The sequence below is a fragment of the Triticum aestivum genome, chromosome 7A (assembly GCF_018294505.1).
Source record: "Triticum aestivum cultivar Chinese Spring chromosome 7A, IWGSC CS RefSeq v2.1, whole genome shotgun sequence".
Lineage (NCBI taxonomy): Eukaryota > Viridiplantae > Streptophyta > Magnoliopsida > Poales > Poaceae > Triticum > Triticum aestivum.
Genome location: NC_057812.1, coordinates 622959675 through 622979102, shown reverse-complemented (window position 1 = coordinate 622979102; position 19428 = coordinate 622959675). Strand labels below are relative to the sequence as shown.

At 46.4% G+C, this 19428-nt stretch overlaps 1 protein-coding gene and 1 pseudogene across 1 annotated transcript; one reads left to right on the top strand and one right to left on the bottom strand.

Annotated features, from left to right (window-relative positions):
• Positions 1-6261: 6261 nt before the first annotated feature.
• Positions 6262-10353, top strand: LOC123148732 (T-complex protein 1 subunit delta). Its single transcript, XM_044568219.1, has 2 exons — positions 6262-7583; positions 9722-10353. The coding sequence occupies exons 1-2, from the start codon at positions 6361-6363 to the stop codon at positions 10101-10103; spliced, it is 1605 nt and encodes a 534-aa protein (XP_044424154.1). The 5' UTR covers positions 6262-6360; the 3' UTR covers positions 10104-10353.
• Positions 10354-12457: 2104 nt separating this feature from the next.
• On the bottom strand, positions 12458-15185 carry LOC123153586 (GDSL esterase/lipase At5g03610-like; annotated as a pseudogene).
• Positions 15186-19428: the final 4243 nt, after the last annotated feature.

Below are 19428 nucleotides of genomic sequence, written 5' to 3'. Positions count from 1 at the left end.
CTTAAAAAAAAGACAATCATGCCCTGTATTATGAAGGAGTATGGGGTAATCTCAGACGTCAATGTGTTTAGAGGGTGTACCGAAGCAGAAGTAAACAGTTATTAGCATGCATAGCTCTAGCATAGTAGACGAACCAAGCATCATCATCCCACATGTAACAACAAACATATAATTGTTGACACTCAATTTTGGCATGGTCAAGAATTTAATTAAGATAACCTTAAATGGAAAAGTGGTCTACATGAAGGATTTCCGCATTATCAACATGGACATCTTCGAAGTTTGGGCCATCGCTATCCGATCTCATCTCGAGGCCCGAAACTATACTCGAAGTACTCAGATTTTGTATTCAGAATATTATTCGGCCAATTAAGCCTTCAAGATGACCTCGTATGAAAAATCTTTCTACACTAATTGTCTTTGCCTCGTTGAAACGGTCGATTTTGAGATAAAAATTATCCCAATCCGAGTTCGTATGCAAAAGTTAGAGCCATCGGAATACAGCCCTGTCAGGAGGCAAAAAGTGGCGCGCCCCACCAGACACCCTGTCTGATGGGTAGCGCGAATAATAGCCTATTTTGCGCGACCGCTTTGACCCTCAAGATGACCTCTGATCAAAAAAAGTTCAACATGAAAGTTGTCGACTCGTCGAAATGGTCAAGATTGCTTTCGGGCTCATTTTCATCTGAGATCATTTACCACCTCAAAAATTACCCGCAAGGTGCAGCCAGTTTAAACCAAACAATTTTGGAAAGTTCAGACAAAACCAATCCGAATTTGACTAGGGTTTTGGACGGGAATCCCAGCCTTTTCCTTGCACGGGAAGTTCAGCCGCCTCATATATACCTGAGGGGTGACGGCCGATTGAACAACACACAATCGATCAAATCATCTACCACTTTTTATCTTTTATCTTTTCTTCTTAACCCTAGTTCTTCTTCTTCCTCGTTCTTCGTTCGTTCTTATTGTTGCAGGGAGGCGAACCTCGAGGCCCTAGGGGCGATCAGATCGACTTAGGGAAGCCCATAGCCGCCGCGCGTCTGACGGGGTCCCTCCCGGGCGTGTGGGGTTTCGGGTCCTCAAAAGCGCCCGCCGGATTGCCTGTGTACCACGCTTCCGGACGGGCCTCCTTCTACGTGAGCTGCGGTGCATCAGCCCCGGCGTCGAGGGTACACGGTAACGTGTTCGTGTGCGAACACACTTTTTGGCGACTCCGCTGGGGACGAAGCTTTGAACGGTCTCCGTCCCGTTCTTGCTATGAAGAGATCGTCATCTAGGGTTTGCGATCTACAAAGGTAATATGAATAACCAATTCACTTATGTGGATGCAAATAATGCATATGTTGTTGCTAGATCATCTAATGAGCATAATGTATCGGCTAGCCCTGGTTTTATCAATTATGCATCTAATTATGTGCAACGGCCGATTCAGAATAGTCTTCATGCTTCAACTTCATATAATTTTAGCAACATGCAACATATGTATCCCAACTCCCATGCATCGGCAACTCCACAAATCTATATGCCGATGAACAACATGATGAGTTCGATTAATCAAGTTGAAACACCCCATGTAGGAACTTTCAATGGCATGCGACATAGTGTTTCATCCTTTTATTCATCGGCAACTAATTTGCAACATGTTAATCCAAACATGCCGGTGGATAGAGGAATTAGCGATGCTACTACTAGTTATTTGGCCAATTACCCTCAAACATCATATGCTACACCTCATGTTACTATTTTTTTGGCATCATACGCAACTGTTGATATACATAATTCGGCTTCGCACCTTCACGGTCATGGCCGAATAAGTGAAACTTCTGCAGGAGCACAAATGCCTTCACCTACTACCGTGGCATATCATGTCCCTCTGCACAATTACAGAATTTTGGCAACATCTCATTATCGAAAGAATCTAAAAGCATCGGGGAGGGGGGGGGCAACCATATCCAGACTGGGTAATTAAGAACAAGCTTATATTCTCTTGGGATTTGTGCAACTCTATTCGCCAGGAGCTAATAGAAGGTGGGAAGCCTCATGATTTTGTTGTTGTAAAAGTTAGAGTTGTGCAAATGATGCAGTCGCCCAGTGTTGTACCATCCAGTGTACCACCTAAACAATTGCAGAGTTTCAGCACCTCATTACCGAAAGAGTCTCAAAGTATTGGGGAGCAATCTCATGAGGAGTGGATGGAAATTGAGATGAAAAGGTTCAAAGCTCGTTAAGCTGAGATGTGGGCTAAACTTAGACAAGAGCGAGAAGCCTTGCAAAGTCAAAAAGATAAAAGTATTGATTCAGGTAACAAAGAAAATTTGGTTATTGAAAAAGCCGAATCAAATAGTATGTGTACCAAATCTATCGAAGAAAAAGAGGATGCCAAGGCATTGGAGAGTTATTCAAAAGTGGAACATAGTATTATTCAAGTGATACAACCATCATTCTCTCCCAACGTGTATGAATAGGTATGTCTACCAAGTGATTTACCTATTTTCAGATTTGGTCACAACTTTATTGTTGATGCATCTATTAGGAAAAATCTTATAAGTAATTTTGAAAGACCAATGATGAAGGGTAATTTATTTGTTAGCAACAAAATTGTTACAAAGTATATCGGTCAACCTATTGTGCCATTCGTAAAGACTGATAGTGACTTATTATTGCAGCCAAATGCTTCCCCATTGCTTTACTTAAAACTTATCTCTAAGTGGGTAGCTTTGCTTGTTTCATACTTGGCTTGCACTTGGTCTCGGTTGAGACACGTGTGTTCTAACTATTTTCGTTTCAGAAATTTAAAGCCAATGTTAAATTCTTTTGAGAAATCCGATGCTAATATAATATTGTATCCAAAGACATTGGAGATATAGTGGAAAACACAATGCATAGCCGAATGGGGAGATTCCAAATCTGTACAATTCGTTTGCTTACCTCCAAAGCCGTTCGTTCACCTAGATCGGCTAGAAAACAAGTATACCTTCAACTCAAGCATGTGTGATCAAATATTTGATTTGTTGCTGAAAAATAATTATATTAGAATTCTTGATCACCATGTCAAGCCGTCCATCCAGGAACGAATGTATTGTAAGTTGCATGATTCGTCCAAGCATAATTTCAAGGACCGCAACATGTTTTGTCAAATAGTTAAATCGGCCATTGATAAAGGACGATTGAAGTTTGTTGAAACACCAAGAGATGGGCATGCTTAGAACAAACTCCGTGCAAGTTATTTTTTGGCACAAAAGTTTTGCTGAAAAATAGGAGGGCATGTGTTGACACTCAATTTTGGCATGGTCAAGAATTTAATTAAGATGACCTTAAATGGAGAAGTGGTCTACATGAAGGATTTCCGTATTATCAACATGAACATCTTCGAAGTTTGGGCCATCGCTATCCAATCTCATCTTGAGGGCCGAAACTATACTTGAAGTACTCAGATTTGTATTCAGAGTATTATTCGGCTAATTAAGCCTCCAAGATGGCCTCGTATGAAAAATCTTTCTACACTAATTGTCTTCGACTCGTCGAAATAGTCGATTTTGAGATAAAAATTGTCCCAATCTGAATTCGTATGCAAAAGTTAAAGCCATCTGAATACAGCCCTGTCAGGAGGCAAAAAGTGGCGCGCCCCACCACACACCCTGTCTGATGGGTAGCGCGAATAATAGCCTGTTTTGCGTGACCGATTTGACCCTCAAGATGACCTCTGATCAAAAAATGTTCAACATGAAAGTTGTCGACTCGTCGAAATGGTCAAGATTGCTTTCGGGCTCATTTCCATCCGAGATCATTTACCACCTCAAAAATTACCCGCAAGGTGCAGCCAGTTTAAACCGAACAGTTTTGGGAAGTTCAGACAAAACCAATTCGAATTTGACTAGGGTTTTAGACGGGAATCCAAGCCTTTTCCTTGCACGGGAAGTCCAGCCGCTTCATATATACCTAAGGGGTGACGGTCGATTGAACAACACACAATCGATCAAATTATCTACCATTTTTAATCTTTTATCTTTTCTTCTTAACCCTAGTTATTCTTTCTCATTCTTCGTTCGTTCTTCTTGTTGCAGGGCGGCGAACCTCGAGGCCCTAGGGGCGATCAGATCGACTTAGGGCAGCCCATAGCCGCCGTGCGCCCTGACGGGGTTCCTCCTGGGTGTGTGGGGTTTCGGGTCCTCAAAAGCGCCTGCAGGATTGCCTGCGTACCACGCTTCCAGACAGGCCTCCTTCGACGTGAGCTGCGGTGCATCACCCCCGGCGTCGAGGGTACGCGGTGACGTGTTCGTGTGCGAACAATAATCACATTGTAGATCGGAATATGTCGCATGGACTGATGTTTGTAGATGAAGTAGTCATAGTTGACGCAGAGGCGATGTTGTTGATGACGATGTTAGCGAAGAACAATTGGAGCAGACATTTGTGATGACGGCGTGCAGCAGCGCCAAACCTTGAAGGTAGACGACCTGTGATGAAAATTGCAAGAAGTCACGTGAAGCGCTTCCAAAAATCCTATCCCCCCCTCTCTCTCTCTCTTAGTTTAAGATCACAAGCGTGTGAGTTTTCAGAGACCTGCTCCCACTTGCAGGTGCATACCAATGTTCGAGATCGAGTACTACGATAGCGACACAAACAATGAGAGGACAAAAAAATTCCAACGATTCTTGGTGTGTATTTGCCTGTGGCCGATAAGTCATATATACAAGAGAACACACACGGTCTTGTGTCGCGACCATGATGCAAATCCAAAACGACAAGGCTTCCAACTCAAAAACTTATTGGTCAAGGTTCCAACTCAAAAACTTACTAGTCAGGAAACCAAAAACAGGCAAAAGAAAACCGTGCTTCTGCAAAGCCACAAACCAAATTTCCACGGACTATTCATGTCGCATGTTGCATGCTCACGTCCAATGAGACGAGCGTGCACGTATCGTGTTCTCTTTCTCTTTTCATACCCATCGCTTAGTGGAGTGGAGAGACTCCACATATAACTTGGCCTCGCACCACCTTCATTTCTGAGATGGGACTAAAATTGCACCTCTAATCTTGTCATTTGTTCACGAGCCTTTATGATTTATTTGAATTTATCTATTGGACCACGTTCAAACATTCTACCACGTTAGCTTTTCTAACGAAAAAGAACATTGTATAACACGCTCCATCATCTTTGTCCATAGTTTTCTGTAAGAGATGGTTAGATGGGTTGTATTTGAGTTGTGGGTTGGCTCTTCGGTGTTTTGTTTTCGTGTCTGTTACGAAGGAGGAAAAGAGTTTGATGTCCCCTCGAACAAAAATAGAGTTTGTCGCTAAAGGTCGGGTGAAGAAAACCGGCGACTCCTGTCATGCTAGTCCTCCAATTTATGTAGAAGTAACGAAAATAAGTCTCACCTTTCAGATAAAGAAGTATGATATAATATAAATAACATACATATGCAAGTATCCAACAAAAAAAAGTTTGTGTGTGTGTGTGTGTGTGTGTGTGTGTGTGTAAGAGAGCACCTCAAAGCATGGTTGGGTAGAGGGTGTATTCACTCTTGGGGTGTGTGGGCAATTTGACATATTATAGTAAAAAAACAATCCATTATCTCAAGCGGATATTAGTGCGCTTGCTCTTGATTAATCAGAGATGTATGTATAGATAATATATGCGTTTCGATAACATTATGCAGAAGAGAAGAATTTGAACAACTTTTTTGACAAAAAAACTCAAGACCCGCTTTATAAATAAAACACAATCGCCAATCATCCAAAATACAAACAGTTCAATACCGAAACGAGGAGAAACACGTGAAAAGAAAAAAGTAAACACGTTACGGGCAGCAGCACTTGAAGCCCCAAACCCAAAAGCAACAGAACTATAATCAGGAGCAGGAGCAGTTTCCACTACTGCATAAAACCACAGAGTTTGTAAATCGCATTATAACCATATATAATTTTACTTTTCGTATATACTGCATACATTGGTGTCCAAATTAACATATTCGGCCTCACGGCTATTGTCATCTACCAAAGATTGTACAAAACCAGAAAAAGACAAAAAAATCAAGGTTTGTTTAGGATTGACACTTTTTTTTTTAGATATGGCGATATGTAGATGGCCCTTACCGCCTTACCGTTTTTTTTTAGCGTATACCGCCTTACCGGGTATGACGGTGACAGTTCATCATTCTAGGCCCTAGGAGACCAACATTCACGGCCACGGCCTCCACTGGGCCGCAAGTTTGGGCCCGCTCTCCCGGGGTATATACCGAAACCGCGATCGCACTCTCCAGGTCCATCCAGCGCCCCTCCCTCCCTCCCTCCTCCCACCAAGCGAAATCTGAAAAGCCCTAGCCTCCCCTCCGCTCCCCCCGATCCGCCGCCGCCGCCATGGCCGCCCCCGCCGTCGCCGCTGCGCCGTCGGCCCGCAAGGGAGAGACCTACACCGACACCAAGCGCCGCGACGACGTCCGCGGCGCCAACATCGCGTCCGCGCGCTCGGTCGCCGACGCGGTGCGCACCTCCCTCGGCCCCCGCGGCATGGACAAGATGATCTCCTCGGGTGACCAGGAGGTCATCATCACCAACGACGGCGCCACCATCCTCTCGCGCATGTCGCTCCTCCAGCCCGCGGCCCGCATGCTCGCCGAGCTCTCCCGCTCGCAGGACGCGGCCGCCGGCGACGGCACCACCACCGTCGTCGTCATCGCCGGGGCCCTGCTCCGCCGCGCGCAGTCGCTCCTCGCGGCCGGCGCCCACCCCACCGCCGCCGCCGACTCCCTCCACCGCCTCGCGGCCCGCGCCGTCCAGGTCCTCGAGGGCATGGCCATCCCCATCGAGCTCACCGACCGGGACTCCCTCGTCAAGTCTGCCTCCACCGCGCTCAACTCCAAGGTCGTCTCCCAGTACTCCGGCCTCCTCGCCCCGCTCGCTGTTGACGCCGCCCTCTCCGTGGTCGATCCCGCCCACCCGGAGCTTCTTGATCTCCGCGACATCCGCATCATAAAGAAGCTCGGCGGCACTGTCGATGACACCGAGCTTGTCCGCGGCCTTATCTTTGACAAGAAGGCCAGCCATGCTGCCGGGGGGCCATCTAGGATCGAGAATGCCAAGATCGCTGTCATCCAGTTTCAGATCTCACCGCCCAAGACTGATATTGAGCAGAGCGTCATCGTGTCAGACTATGCGCAGATGGACCGCATCCTCCGCGAGGAGCGGAATTACATCCTAGGGATGGTCAAGAAGATCAAGGCTTCTGGGTGCAATGTCCTCCTCATCCAGAAGAGCATCTTGCGTGATGCCGTGACCGAGTTGTCGCTGCACTATCTCGCAAAGGCCAAGATTCTGGTGGTCAAGGATGTAGAGAGGGACGAGATTGAGTTTATCACCAAGACTCTCAACTGCCTGCCAATTGCCAACATTGAGCATTTCCGTGAGGATAAGCTTGGGTATGCTGATGTTGTCGAGGAAGTGTCTGCTGGAGATGGCAAGATTGTCAAGATCACCGGGATCAGGGACATGGGGAGGACTGCAACTGTGCTTGTCCGTGGGTCCAACCAGTTGGTTATTGATGAAGCTGATCGCAGTCTCCATGACGCCCTATGTGTCATCAGGTAATTTGACTTCCACTGAAACAATCTTCTGTGTGTTATATGAAAGGTTGTCTATCGTAGTCCTGCTTTTCTAGGTCATTGTGAATATAGCGACTTGGGTGAAGTCTTATTGGTAAATGATGTGGAGTAACTTTAAATATGCACAACATTGTTGAACAATTATTAATTATAATCGATTAAGATGATAGGATCATACTCCTAATTTTCTATTGAATCTGTTCATAGCAGTAAATTGTCAAGTGGTATAAACGAACATTTGTTCTCCTATAATATGTTTATTTACATGTTGAAAGCAACATTGTTTTAATTAGTTAAACACACAAATATTATAGGATCCCTTTGTTATTGTAGGTTGGTAGAGTAAATGCAATTTCCTATCACGTTGCTTGCACATATACTGTCATGTTCTATTTCTGCCATTATCAACATGGTCTCCTACTGTTATGTTGTTGCTTCCACATACGCCGTCGCAACAACTTCGGAAAAAATAGCTATGTTACCTTTGACCACTATATATGCTGCGGTAGACACATAGGGAGCATAGGTTCACTCGATGATTATGTGTGACACCGAGCCAAGTTTGATCAAGCTCAATTTACTTTCTTATATGCTATTTGAGTGACTCTCAGTGATCCAGTGATCACCAGGCTGGCATATTGCACATGGTGCTTTGTGTGGGCCATACACTTCCTCATTTGCTAAGTTGCATCTCATGTCTGTTCATGGTACTTTATGATGACCCTTTGTCATCTATACTTTTGAATCTGGAGATTTGGTGCTTTATGTTGGTAATAATAGATTATTCAAATTAAATTCACAAGAGTAAGCGGTGAGCTTAGGCTTTGACCTTTGAGCAAGGTGGAGACCTTTTAGGGTTAGCCTACTACTTACTGCCACAAGCAGCACTTCTGTATTTCATTCCTGGACATGGCTGCCCATTTTCACTCGAAAGAAATAGGGTTTTTGTGCAGAATTTACTCCATCCTTTCTTCTGACACTCCGCACCTGCTTTGTGAACACAGTGAAATCGACTCTCTCTCTCGCTCTTCACTTCACCCCTCTGTAATGCAGTGCTTGAATCTGATGGCTAGATCACCTCTTATGGTCTGCAGTAGGGCACCACGGAGTGGCTAGGCAGCAACTTTTGTTAGTTCTAATCTTGTTACAAGTAGTAGTTGTTAGTATCTGTGCATGCATACTGGCAAGTTAGGATGTTCCTAGTTCTAGCAAGATGGCAAGAAGTAGAATGTAATTAGGCTAGTAATATTAGCTAGCACTTAGTCAGCTAGTTGGACAATCTTGAGTTGCATGCAAGTGAGATATCAAAGTCAATTTGGCTAGTCATGCGAAGCAATAGTTAGCTGTTTGAGATTTAGCTGTAAAATGCCAGCTTGGTAAAGTTCGTAAGTGTAGTAGGTTTGTTGGTTAGTCCTAAAATTAAAGGACATTATGTCCTTGTAATACAAGCTTGTCGTAGTGTGTAAGCTTCAGACCCCTAGTGTGCATGTTTATGTGAGAAACCAGGATAGTGACGAAGGGGTCTGTGTGCATCATTTCCTTTATAAAGGAAATTCTGGTGGGAGCTAGTAGCTAGCTCCAATGCCTTTTTACTGCCTTTTGGATATTACGATGACAGTCTCATCTTATGCCTGTCAATTTTAACAATTCATGTTGTTGATTCATAATTAGATGATTGCTTCTGAATTTTACGAAGAAACAACTGCTTGGAGTAAAGCTCTTTTTACAGGCCTTTTTTTACCCAAATAGGGGGTGCTGGCCTCATGGTCTTGGACATATAACAATTTAAGACAAGTTACATACCAATGTATAGGCCTTGAGCATAAGTAGGCATGTGTCCTCGTGAAATTATTATTCTTGCTCATGGTGTGTGTTTGAAGCTTGTGTATCATTTTGTGGTATTTATGGTGTTGCATATTATATGAAGTCACTTAACACTGTTTTTAGCTTAAAATGTACTCCCTCCGTCCGGAAATACTTGTCCTACAGATGGTTGTATCTAGACTTATTTTAGTTATATAGATACATCCATTTTATTCATTTCTAGGACAGGTATTTCCGGACGGAGGGGGTATTATTTCTTCAGTGTTCTGATCCTGCGCGTGCTTACTTTTATGAAGGTGCTTGGTGAACAAGAGGTTTTTAATTGCTGGTGGCGGTGCTCCGGAAATAGAAATGTCAATGCAACTGGCTGCTTGGTCAAAGGAGCTCCATGGGATGGAGAGTTACTGCATCAAGGAGTTTGCCGACGCACTTGAGGTCATCCCTTACACACTGGCTGAGAATGCAGGGCTCAACCCAATCGCCATTGTTACCGAGCTAAGGAATCGCCATGCCAAGGGTGAGAAGAACACGGGCATCAACGTGAGGAAAGGCCAGATCACAAACATCCTGGAGGAGAATGTCGTGCAGCCGTTGCTTGTGAGCACGAGCGCCATCTCGCTGGCGTGCGAGTGCGTTAGAATGATCTTGAAGATTGATGATATAGTCACTGTAAGGTAAAGCCCGTACGGATGATCCTTTTTAGGGCTGTATTTTTCTGTATGGGGTGATGACCACTTTGGCCTGTCTGTGTGGGGTGCACTGAGTTACTTTTATTTGTGAACGTGGCTCTTTGATGTGTTATGATTTTGTGGCTTTGGTGTTTGCTCTAGATATTGGTATCTTGTATCAGTAAGAAGCATCCAACATTCTCCAGCAACAATATGCACAATTAACTCCAAAGCATAGGTATCTAGCAAGATTTGTTTGAGATGTTTGGTGGAATGCCTGCCGGGGCCTCGTTCTCAACTTCGTGGGCTATTTGGGATCGGATCGGTTCGTGTCGAGTTAGTTGTGTGCACAAATCTGATTATTTCTTATACTCTTATCTCACTGTCTCCCCTGTTGATTTCGGACCTCATATAATCAAGTAGGGTGATGAAGTTTTTGATTTGTTTGCTGAGAAGACAATGTCTGATGATAACTGATGCCACACTTTGGCCCTTGCATTTCTTACAATCACACGGTTGGTGGTGCTGTAGCTTAAATGCACAATTACTTGCTCCTTTTGTCATGTCTGGCAAATCTGTTGCCTCGCCTCAGAAACAAAAACGTCTGAAGTGCCAAGTGCTGATCTAAAGTAGGAGGATGTGAAATCATTCAATGATTGTTGTTTGCTTGAAATCCAGATTTTTTCTTTCCTTGGTTGGGCATCCCGCCATTTCAACCGCCTTGTCAGAGCCCCTCGTCCGGCAAAGCATGCCTCACAGCATCGTCCTTGTCCTAGTTGATGCCGTCGCAGCAAGGCGCTCAAAGCACATCATGGCAGTACCGATGGCCACCCTCGGATGTCCATGGCAACACGAAGCACCGGCCAACGCCCTTAGAGCCCTGTCGCAGAGTCGCTTGTAGCATGGCGTCCGCCTCCGTCGCAACACAACTTGAGCACTGGAAGCATGTTCTCCTAGTACCGATCGATGGTCGCCCTTGGAGCCCCATCGCAGCATGGCGTCGTCGCTTGTAGCATGACGTTGCAGAACCGGCCGCCGCCACCCTCGCTGCATCCGTGTGGCCTCCTGCAAAAGCTCGCCGCATTGCAGCACGTGCAGATGAGCGAGTAGCGAGCAGCGAGCAGGCTACCAACCTGCACACGGAGAGGGCAAGGAAGGTGTGGACCGGAGACTACATACGGTGCAAAATGAGTGAATCTACACTTTAAAATATGTCTACATACATCCGTATATTGAGTCCATTTGAAATGCCTAGAAAGACAAGTATTTGGAAACGGAGGGAGCATTTTGGAATGGAGGGAGTAATGAATAAGGCTAAAGGAAAGCGTAGTGAATGGGTCCAACCGGGACACATGGTTACAATCACCTCGCAACGGCTGGAGGGGGTTGAAGCGTGCCGCGGATGATCTTATCATGTGAAGATGATCCTACGAACCCGATGGTGTTTTTTTTCTTTTTTGCGGGTGGCCGAAGGAACAACCGCGTACACCCGTCTCAAATAAAATCGTTTTCCTATGTTTATTCGAACTTCGTCGAGTATTTGTCATTTCTGTGTTCAATGCAATTGAATCCGAATTGTGGTGTTTAACATCATGGATTTGTATATGGCTGAATTTCGTGCATAGTGCCGCGGATGATCTTATCATGTGAAGATGAACTAAGATTCCAAAACTGAAACTCAGCAGGAGCTGTTTTGAAAAGTTTGAGAAAACAATCTTAAATATAGAGTTATGTCCATGTTTTTCTTTTTCTACCCACGACTAGTTGAGCGGGTTTGGGCATTCTCAAAAGAAAAAGTTGAGCCGGTTTGGGCACTGAACACGAACACGAACACAAAGAAGTGGATGCCCACAAATGCCCATATCCATAGGCAGATCTACCCATTCTAAAAGAAAAAGATGAGCGGGTTTGGGCACTGCACACAAACACAAACACAAAGAAGTGGATGCCCACAAATGTCCATATCCATAGGCAAATTTACCCTCCTTAGTCCTGAGTTTGACTACCTATAAGCCGACAACAAAAATTCAACAGGTGTGAAATTGCCCTAAGCTTATTAAGCCATATATAGACAAGTACTCGAGTTGTATAGTTACAACACATTTTTAATTATTGTATATGTGGCATATGACATTAGTTACTTCTTATAAATATAGTCTTCACAAAAGAAGATTCAAATACATTAATTATAATATTTATCATGGAATCGGGAAAATCCCAGTCTTTGAAATACATGAAACTATCAAATACAACTAGAAGAATCGGGAAAATCCTAGTCTTCGAAATACATGAAACTATCAAATACAATCAGGAAGTTGTCATCATGGATACAAAGATCTAAACAAATACATAAAGCCTAGCTACCTAGGCTTGATTTACAAACTCCCTCAAGGGTTTTTCCAACTGTTTCATGACAGCCTCCCATCGTGCATGGGTCGGGTGCATGTCATCCCAATAGAAAAATCTATTTGAATTGTCGCACACAGCGTACAAAAGCTCTGCGGATGATTCGCCTTGCTGTCCGCAATAACCATCCGAATCCAAACTCTCGCAGCACGGCGATAGTTTGTGCTTGAATTGTTTAGACAGCTCTGAGCCTTTACCTACATTAATGCACATGAAATTAAGAATGTTCAGATAAAGTAGTTCAAGTACACAATCAAACCCCCATCGAATTAGATTAAGATAATTCTAAAATAATGAGACAGTTTTGAATGCATGTAGATACATACCTGCCGCATGATCCACAATATTGGTAAAGGCGGTGTATACGTCCACGATGTAGACATTCTTCTTTGATGTCATAACTTGTTTCAGATTATCGTTATGGATTGATGCACCCAAGTTTTCAAAAATATCACACGTGGTGTAGTTGTTGGTTCGGGTGTGTGATGGCGTGCAACCGATAGGGTGCAAGTTATTGACAAGAACCTTTGTCACACCGAGCTTCAACAATTGATCCACATTAGCCGCAATCTCTTTTGTCACCTTCCCAATATAAGCATTAATCTACATCACATACATGAAAATCATAAGTTAGTAAGATGCACAAACAAATTAATTGTTCAAATTAGTGTACGCATATATACATTGTGTGTTGATATGTTACTCACATCATTGGGGCTACTTAGGCCAATGACGCCGGTGCCTGCATAGTCGTTGCCAGAGAAAGCCACGAGCGCTACGGAGTGACTCGGTTGTTTCTCTGTGATGGTCCCGTCCTTGACCATCTTCCTGAAGGTGTCGACCTGTTTGGCGAGGGCGGGGACCTCGTGCGATGTACTATACAACACACCTGCACCACCAGTAGCGAAGGTCATGCCAGACGGGTCGCATGTTTTCTTGGTCGTCAGGGCATGCACCGGAGGGGCTCCCTCCAACCCCAACATGGTTGCTGCAAGTTATTAGTGAAGCAGCGAGTACGGTAGGGTTAATTACGATGCAGCAGGGATTACATATTACTTTTTTATGGTATAATATAACATAGCACTTGCCGATGAAATCCGACTAGATTTTATAGTTTGAGAAGCGGAGTTTGGGTTCGCTGTGGTGGTCTTCGTGCTTTGGGCACTGCAGTTGTTTTACAAACTGCTCGTGTTGGGGTACTCTGTGGTGGACATGGTGCTTTTTCAACTAGAAGTGGGTTACTATCCGCTGGGGTTGGGGTTAGATGGGTTGTAGCTGGTTCTCTTCCCAACAATCTAACTGTGCAATCTGGAAGAGTCTCGATTATGTGTGGTGCGGCAAGTTTGTGGGCCAGTATAACCATGGTTCTATCTGCGTCGACGGGTAGCACTGTCTTTTGTGAAGGACGGATTTTTGCTCCCTTAGATACTGCCATCACCCCTCCAATTCAAATGGCTGATAAACAAGAAAAGAAATTAAACGTACAAACATTGTATGATAGACAAATGTGGCAATTCACATATATCTTGTCTAAGCAAACATGACAGCATGACACAATTTCACATATATGATGCCTGTCGTGGTTCTAAGTCTGACGGTAGAATATGGGGGTAGGAATGGAGAGGCAAGATCTTAGCTATGGAGGAGTTGTACACACAAGGTTTACGAGTTCAGGCCCTTCTCGGAGGAAGTAACAGCCCTACGTCTCGGAGCCCGGAGGCAGTCGACTGGATTATACGTGTGTGAGTTACAGGGGGTGCAAACCCTTGTCCCAGAGGAGGGGGGGTGGCTTATATAGAGTACGCCAGGACCCCAGCCCCCCTCCGTTACACAGGGTTCAATATACATTAAGAGGAGGCGTTACAGGTAACGCCTGTATTAAGGTGCTACAAATGAGCATTAAGTATGCGAATGAATGCTTGACCGTTGCTGTGCGGAGTGGCTTTAGGTCTTCTGATATGTCGAGTGGTTTGGTGGTCGAGTGACCTGAGTAAGAGAGGTCTCCGAGTGATTGATAGGTCGAGTGGACTTCGCTTCGACACCTTTGTTGGTCCTCTACTTCTGACTCTTGAACTCCTTAGTTCTTAGGACAAGACCTTAGGTGGGGCGTATAGGTCAGGCCTATTACCCTACCCTAGGTCTGTGTCTACATCATTAGCCCCCGAATGGATCGAGGTTTGAGTGAAAAAGAAGGACGGTAATTGACCTGGTTCTCGCCCTTGATCTGCCTTGTCTCCTTCGAGTGGAGGACAGCTGTTTGAAACTTTCGACTTCGTTTCAGTCGCCTTGATCGATTCAAAAATCACCGACCAGTTTGTTCAGTGACATCTGTCGAGTGATATCTCTGCTTGGAATCTTTGGTGAGATCGGTTACAGAGGATCCCAGATCTCACGGGATTCGAAATTTGGGTGGAAGCGCGCCAGGCGGAGCGCCCCGCGGTAAGTGGAGTAGATAAATCGGATGTTTCGATTTCCGTGCCACCTTTTTCGCCATGTATCACGTGTGCAACTGTTGGGGGGATTTGACAGGACTGATCGGGCCCACGCGTCAGCCACTCGGAAGTAGGCCTTTAAAAGCGGCGAAGCCGAGGCATTCACACCGTGCGTGCTCATTTCCCTTCTTCTTCCTCTCGCGTCTCCACCTCGCATAGCACGACCACTCTCGACACCGCTGTTCTTCCGCCATGGGGAAGGGCAAAACGGCGGCGTTAGAGCGTGCGAAGAAGGCGACGGGGGCGGCGAAGAACAAGAAGATGAATCGGGGGTCTTCATCGCGCTCGGGGCTGCCGTCAGGTTGGATCCAGGGAGACTGGATCCGATCTTCGCTCCGGCAAGAGGACTTGGATGATTTGGCTGACTTAGGGCTGATCGTCCATGAATCCGCGCGCCTGCAGAAGGGGGAATCGGAGCCGCAGCCGCAACCGGGTGAGTGTGTCTTGCTCGCCACCCATGTCGACCGTGGTTTCTCGCTTCCACCACATCCTTTCTTTCGGGGCTTCTTAAACTTTTTCGGTGCCCAACTCCATCACTTTACTCCCAATACCATCACGTACCTTGCTGCGTTCGTCTCTATGTGTGAGAATTTTTTGGGGTGCCGACCGCACTGGGGCCTCTTCAAACACATCTTTACCATCCGATCCCAAACCGTGAAGAAAGCGAACTCGAAAGACGAGAAAACCCATGTTATCTAGATGTGCGGGGGCCTGGGCATTCAGAAGAGGAAGAGGAGCTCTTTTCCTCTGATGGCTCTTCCTGAATTGGTCAGGGGTTGGCAGTCGACCTGGTTCTACTGCCAGGATATCGCGACCCCAGGCCAATCGACCGGACTTCCCCCCCTTTTCTTTTGATCGTGTCCAAACTCCATCTTCCTTGCGAGTGGCCGCTGCTGAGAAGGCAGAGACATGCATGCTAGTTGAGAGAGTAGTCCAACTGATCAATCAGGGCGTCACTGGTATGGACCTGCTCGAGGTGTTCCTCAGTCGGCGGATCCAACCCCTCCAAGCTCGCGATCATTCTACGTGGATGTACTCCGGGGCTGGTGACACTGCTCGGGTTCATCCGGAGGAAGTGGAGGCCAAAACCGTGGCTGACTGGCTGATGGGCATTACCGGGAACAAAGACAACCCCAGGGGTGCCAGGAGAGTCGACCCTTTCAGCGACAGGAACCTGCCAGACAAGGTCTGGTCGTCATAACTGAATTTTTGAACATATTTTCCGACTGATTGAGGTTCCGACTGACTTATGATCGGTTCCTTATTTTGCAGATCTACACGGAGATGTATTCGATGCCCAATGGTGAACAAGCCCTGGAGCAAGACCAAGAGGGCGGGGACAGCGCCGAGGAGAGCGGCGAGTGGGAGTCCCCAGCTGATGGTGAAGATGATGAGAGTGATGAGTCTGACGATGAGGAGGTGGCCGACTCGCCACCTCGCCCTGAACGTCGATCCAAGCAGCGGCACGACCCCGTGAGCAGACGCAGCAAAGCTACGGCGTCGAGTGCTCCATCTCACAAGTGCGCTCGGTCTTCGACTCCAGAGTTGACTGAGACGGTCCCCAAGCAGCCCAAAGCTAATCCTTCGAAGGCTCGGAAGACCTTGCCCAGGATCAAGATGGACGTCCCTGTTGCCTCTGGGTAAATGTTCTTCTCATATTTTCTCGTTCCGATCGGTTTTCTTGTTCTGACCGAGCGGATGATGGACCTGTATAGCCCGACCTCGGCTGCGACTGATATGGATGTTGACAAGACCCCTGCCGATGAGGAAGCTGATGACGCTGTTACCTCCAAAGCCAGTAAGTTTGCCCGACTCGAAGCTTGTTTGGTCGACTAGAATATTGGTCAGTTGTCTTTATGGATCTCTCTATTTATTGCAGCTCCACGTGACATTGTTGTGCTCCCAGACGACGAAGAGGAAGTACCGCTGAGAGGAAGGAGGAGGAAGGACAAGGAGCCGGACAGGAAGGCGACCGAAGCCCAAGTTCTTCGGTCGACTGGGACGCCAGCGGCGACGGTCGAGCGGTCGACAGACCCGGCTCGAACCAACGTCACCTTCGCTGTTCGTCTGTCGACTGATTGTCCCTCGGGATCAGCTGCTCAGGCTCCTGCTGCGCCGACGTCATTCCATGCTTCAGATCCGGCGGCTGCTTCGACTGCTCTACCTCCATCACTTTTTGCTGCATATCAGACTCCGGACGATCCACTGGCTGCTACCAGAGAAGCTCTTCTTCAACTGAACCTTGTGATGGGGCAGCTGAAGGTGGTGCATGAGGCCAGTCAGGTGGCCTTCAACACCGGAGCTGCCATGCAAACCAATGTCCAGGTCAGTTGATTTTTCGATCGACTATTTTTTTGTCTGACCACCCACTGGAGTGTGGCTATTCAGAAATAGTATATCTCTTTGTGTCGGTTCGAACTGATTCTTTGCACTAGTGGGGCACGCTGAGTGCACCCACTGGGTGTAGTCCCCGAGACCGTAGTTGACTACGGGCAGTCGACTGTGGTCTGAGAATTTGGATCTGTCTTCTTTTTTTTAAAGGACAGTCGACCGTCGACTGTGGTCTAGAAATCAGTGGGGGCACGCTAAGTGCACCCACTGGGTGTAGTCCCCGAGACTGTCGTTGAATGTTTGATTCGGCGGTAGTCTTAGAATAATTATCTCTTTTTATCTCTGTCGACTGATATGGCTGTGACTGCAGAAATCTTGTGATCTTGGGGCTCAACTTTCTGACATGAACAAACAACAAATTAGCCTCAACCTTGATCTGGAACTGGCCAAGAAGAACCTCAAGACCGCTCGTGATGAAGTAGCTGCCATGGGAGGTAACCAGTCGACCACTCCATATCCCAACACTGGCACTTTTTCTTTCCATCTTTGAACCGAGTGGCTTCACTCGAGCAGATGTATGTAGTGAAAACCGCCAACTCCAACCTCGCCTGAAGAATGTTATTTGTTTAGAGAAAATGAAGGAAGCTCTGGAGAAGAAGGATCTGGATCTTGTCGCAGCACAGAAGGAGGCGCGCGAGAAGACAACGCTTCCTGACAAGAAGCTTGCTTCAGTCGGCAAGTTAGAAGAAGAAAACTCCAAGCTGAAGACTGCTGTATCTGACGCCAATCAGGAGGTCGAGCGACTGAAGAAGAACAAAGAGAAGTTGACCGACGAACTTGGAAGCCTCAAGGCCAAGAATGGCAAGCTAGAGTCTTATCTGGGCCAACTTGCTGCGAAGCTAGTCTTGAAACTTGAAGGTATTGACTAATCTATCTTATTTCTGTCGACTGGCAAGTATAATGGTGCCGTCGACTCATAATTCTCTCGATCATGCAGAACTTTGCCAAGACTTTGAAGTGGAAACCGGGCGGGTCTAGACGGGTCTTGATCCCATCAACTGTCCAGTCAAAGATGATGTTGCGATGAACGTGCTGCGGTTGGAGTCTCGCATGGACAACGCGGTTGCTTATCTGGCATGCTTGAAAGCTTCAATGACTCGGGTTGATGCTGGTCTTTGGCCTCAGGCAGAGCTGTCTCAAGATCTCGAGTCTTTGATGGCTCGACTGAATCAAATCCCTGAACGCGTGCGAGAATGGAAGAAGTCATCTGCTCGCTGTGGTGCTGACGTCGCTTTGTCTCTGGTTTGAGTGCACTGCAAGGATGTCAAAGAAGACAAGCTGGCAGAGCTCAAGGTTGCTAACACGAGGAAGCATACGTTTCAGTCTTTCATGGACACCTTCCTTGACGCCGCCACTCGCATTGCAGACGGCATTGACCTCGACAGTTTCTGCGACCCAGCCAGTCCTTCTCCTGATGCATGACCAAAAAACATTATGCTCCACTTTTATTTGCCTCGGAATGCCGAGTGATTGTGTAACCGTTAAACTTCTTCGGGCTTGATGCTCGAATACTTTTGATCTGCCGTCTGGGACCTTGGGGTTTATTCGAACTTGGTTTATTTATGAATATGCTGGTGTTTGCTTTCGACTGGAATTTGTATTTTTGCTCGGAATACTCTTTGTGCTTGGAATGCATCTCTGAGGTGGGGAATACTTAGGCGAGTACTTGGAGTGCAACTAAGTCCCCAAGTGGGAGGATCGCTCACCACTCGGTAGAATTTTTAAACTTAGGCAAGTACTTGGACAACAGCTAAGCCTCCGAGTGGGAGGATTGCTCACCACTCGGTAGGATTTTTAAAACTTAGGCGAGTACTTGGACTGCAGCTAAGCCTCCGAGTGGGAGGATCGCTCACCACTCGGTAGGATTTTAAAACTTAGGCAAGTATTTGGACTGCAGATAAGCCTCCAAGTGGGAGGATCGCTCACCACTCGGTAGGATTTTTAAAACTTAGGCGAGTACTTGGACTACAGCTAAGCCTCCGAGTGGGAGGATCGCTCACCACTCGATAGGACTTTTTAAAACTTAGGCGAGTACTTAGACTGCAG

Coding starts and splice junctions, on each gene's coding strand:
- LOC123148732 (XM_044568219.1), top strand. CDS start 6,361: ATGGCCGCCCCCGCCGTCGCCGCTGCGCCGTCGGCCCGCAAGGGAGAG. Junction 7,584..9,721: donor GACGCCCTATGTGTCATCAG/GTAATTTGACTT, acceptor ACTTTTATGAAG/GTGCTTGGTGAACAAGAGGT.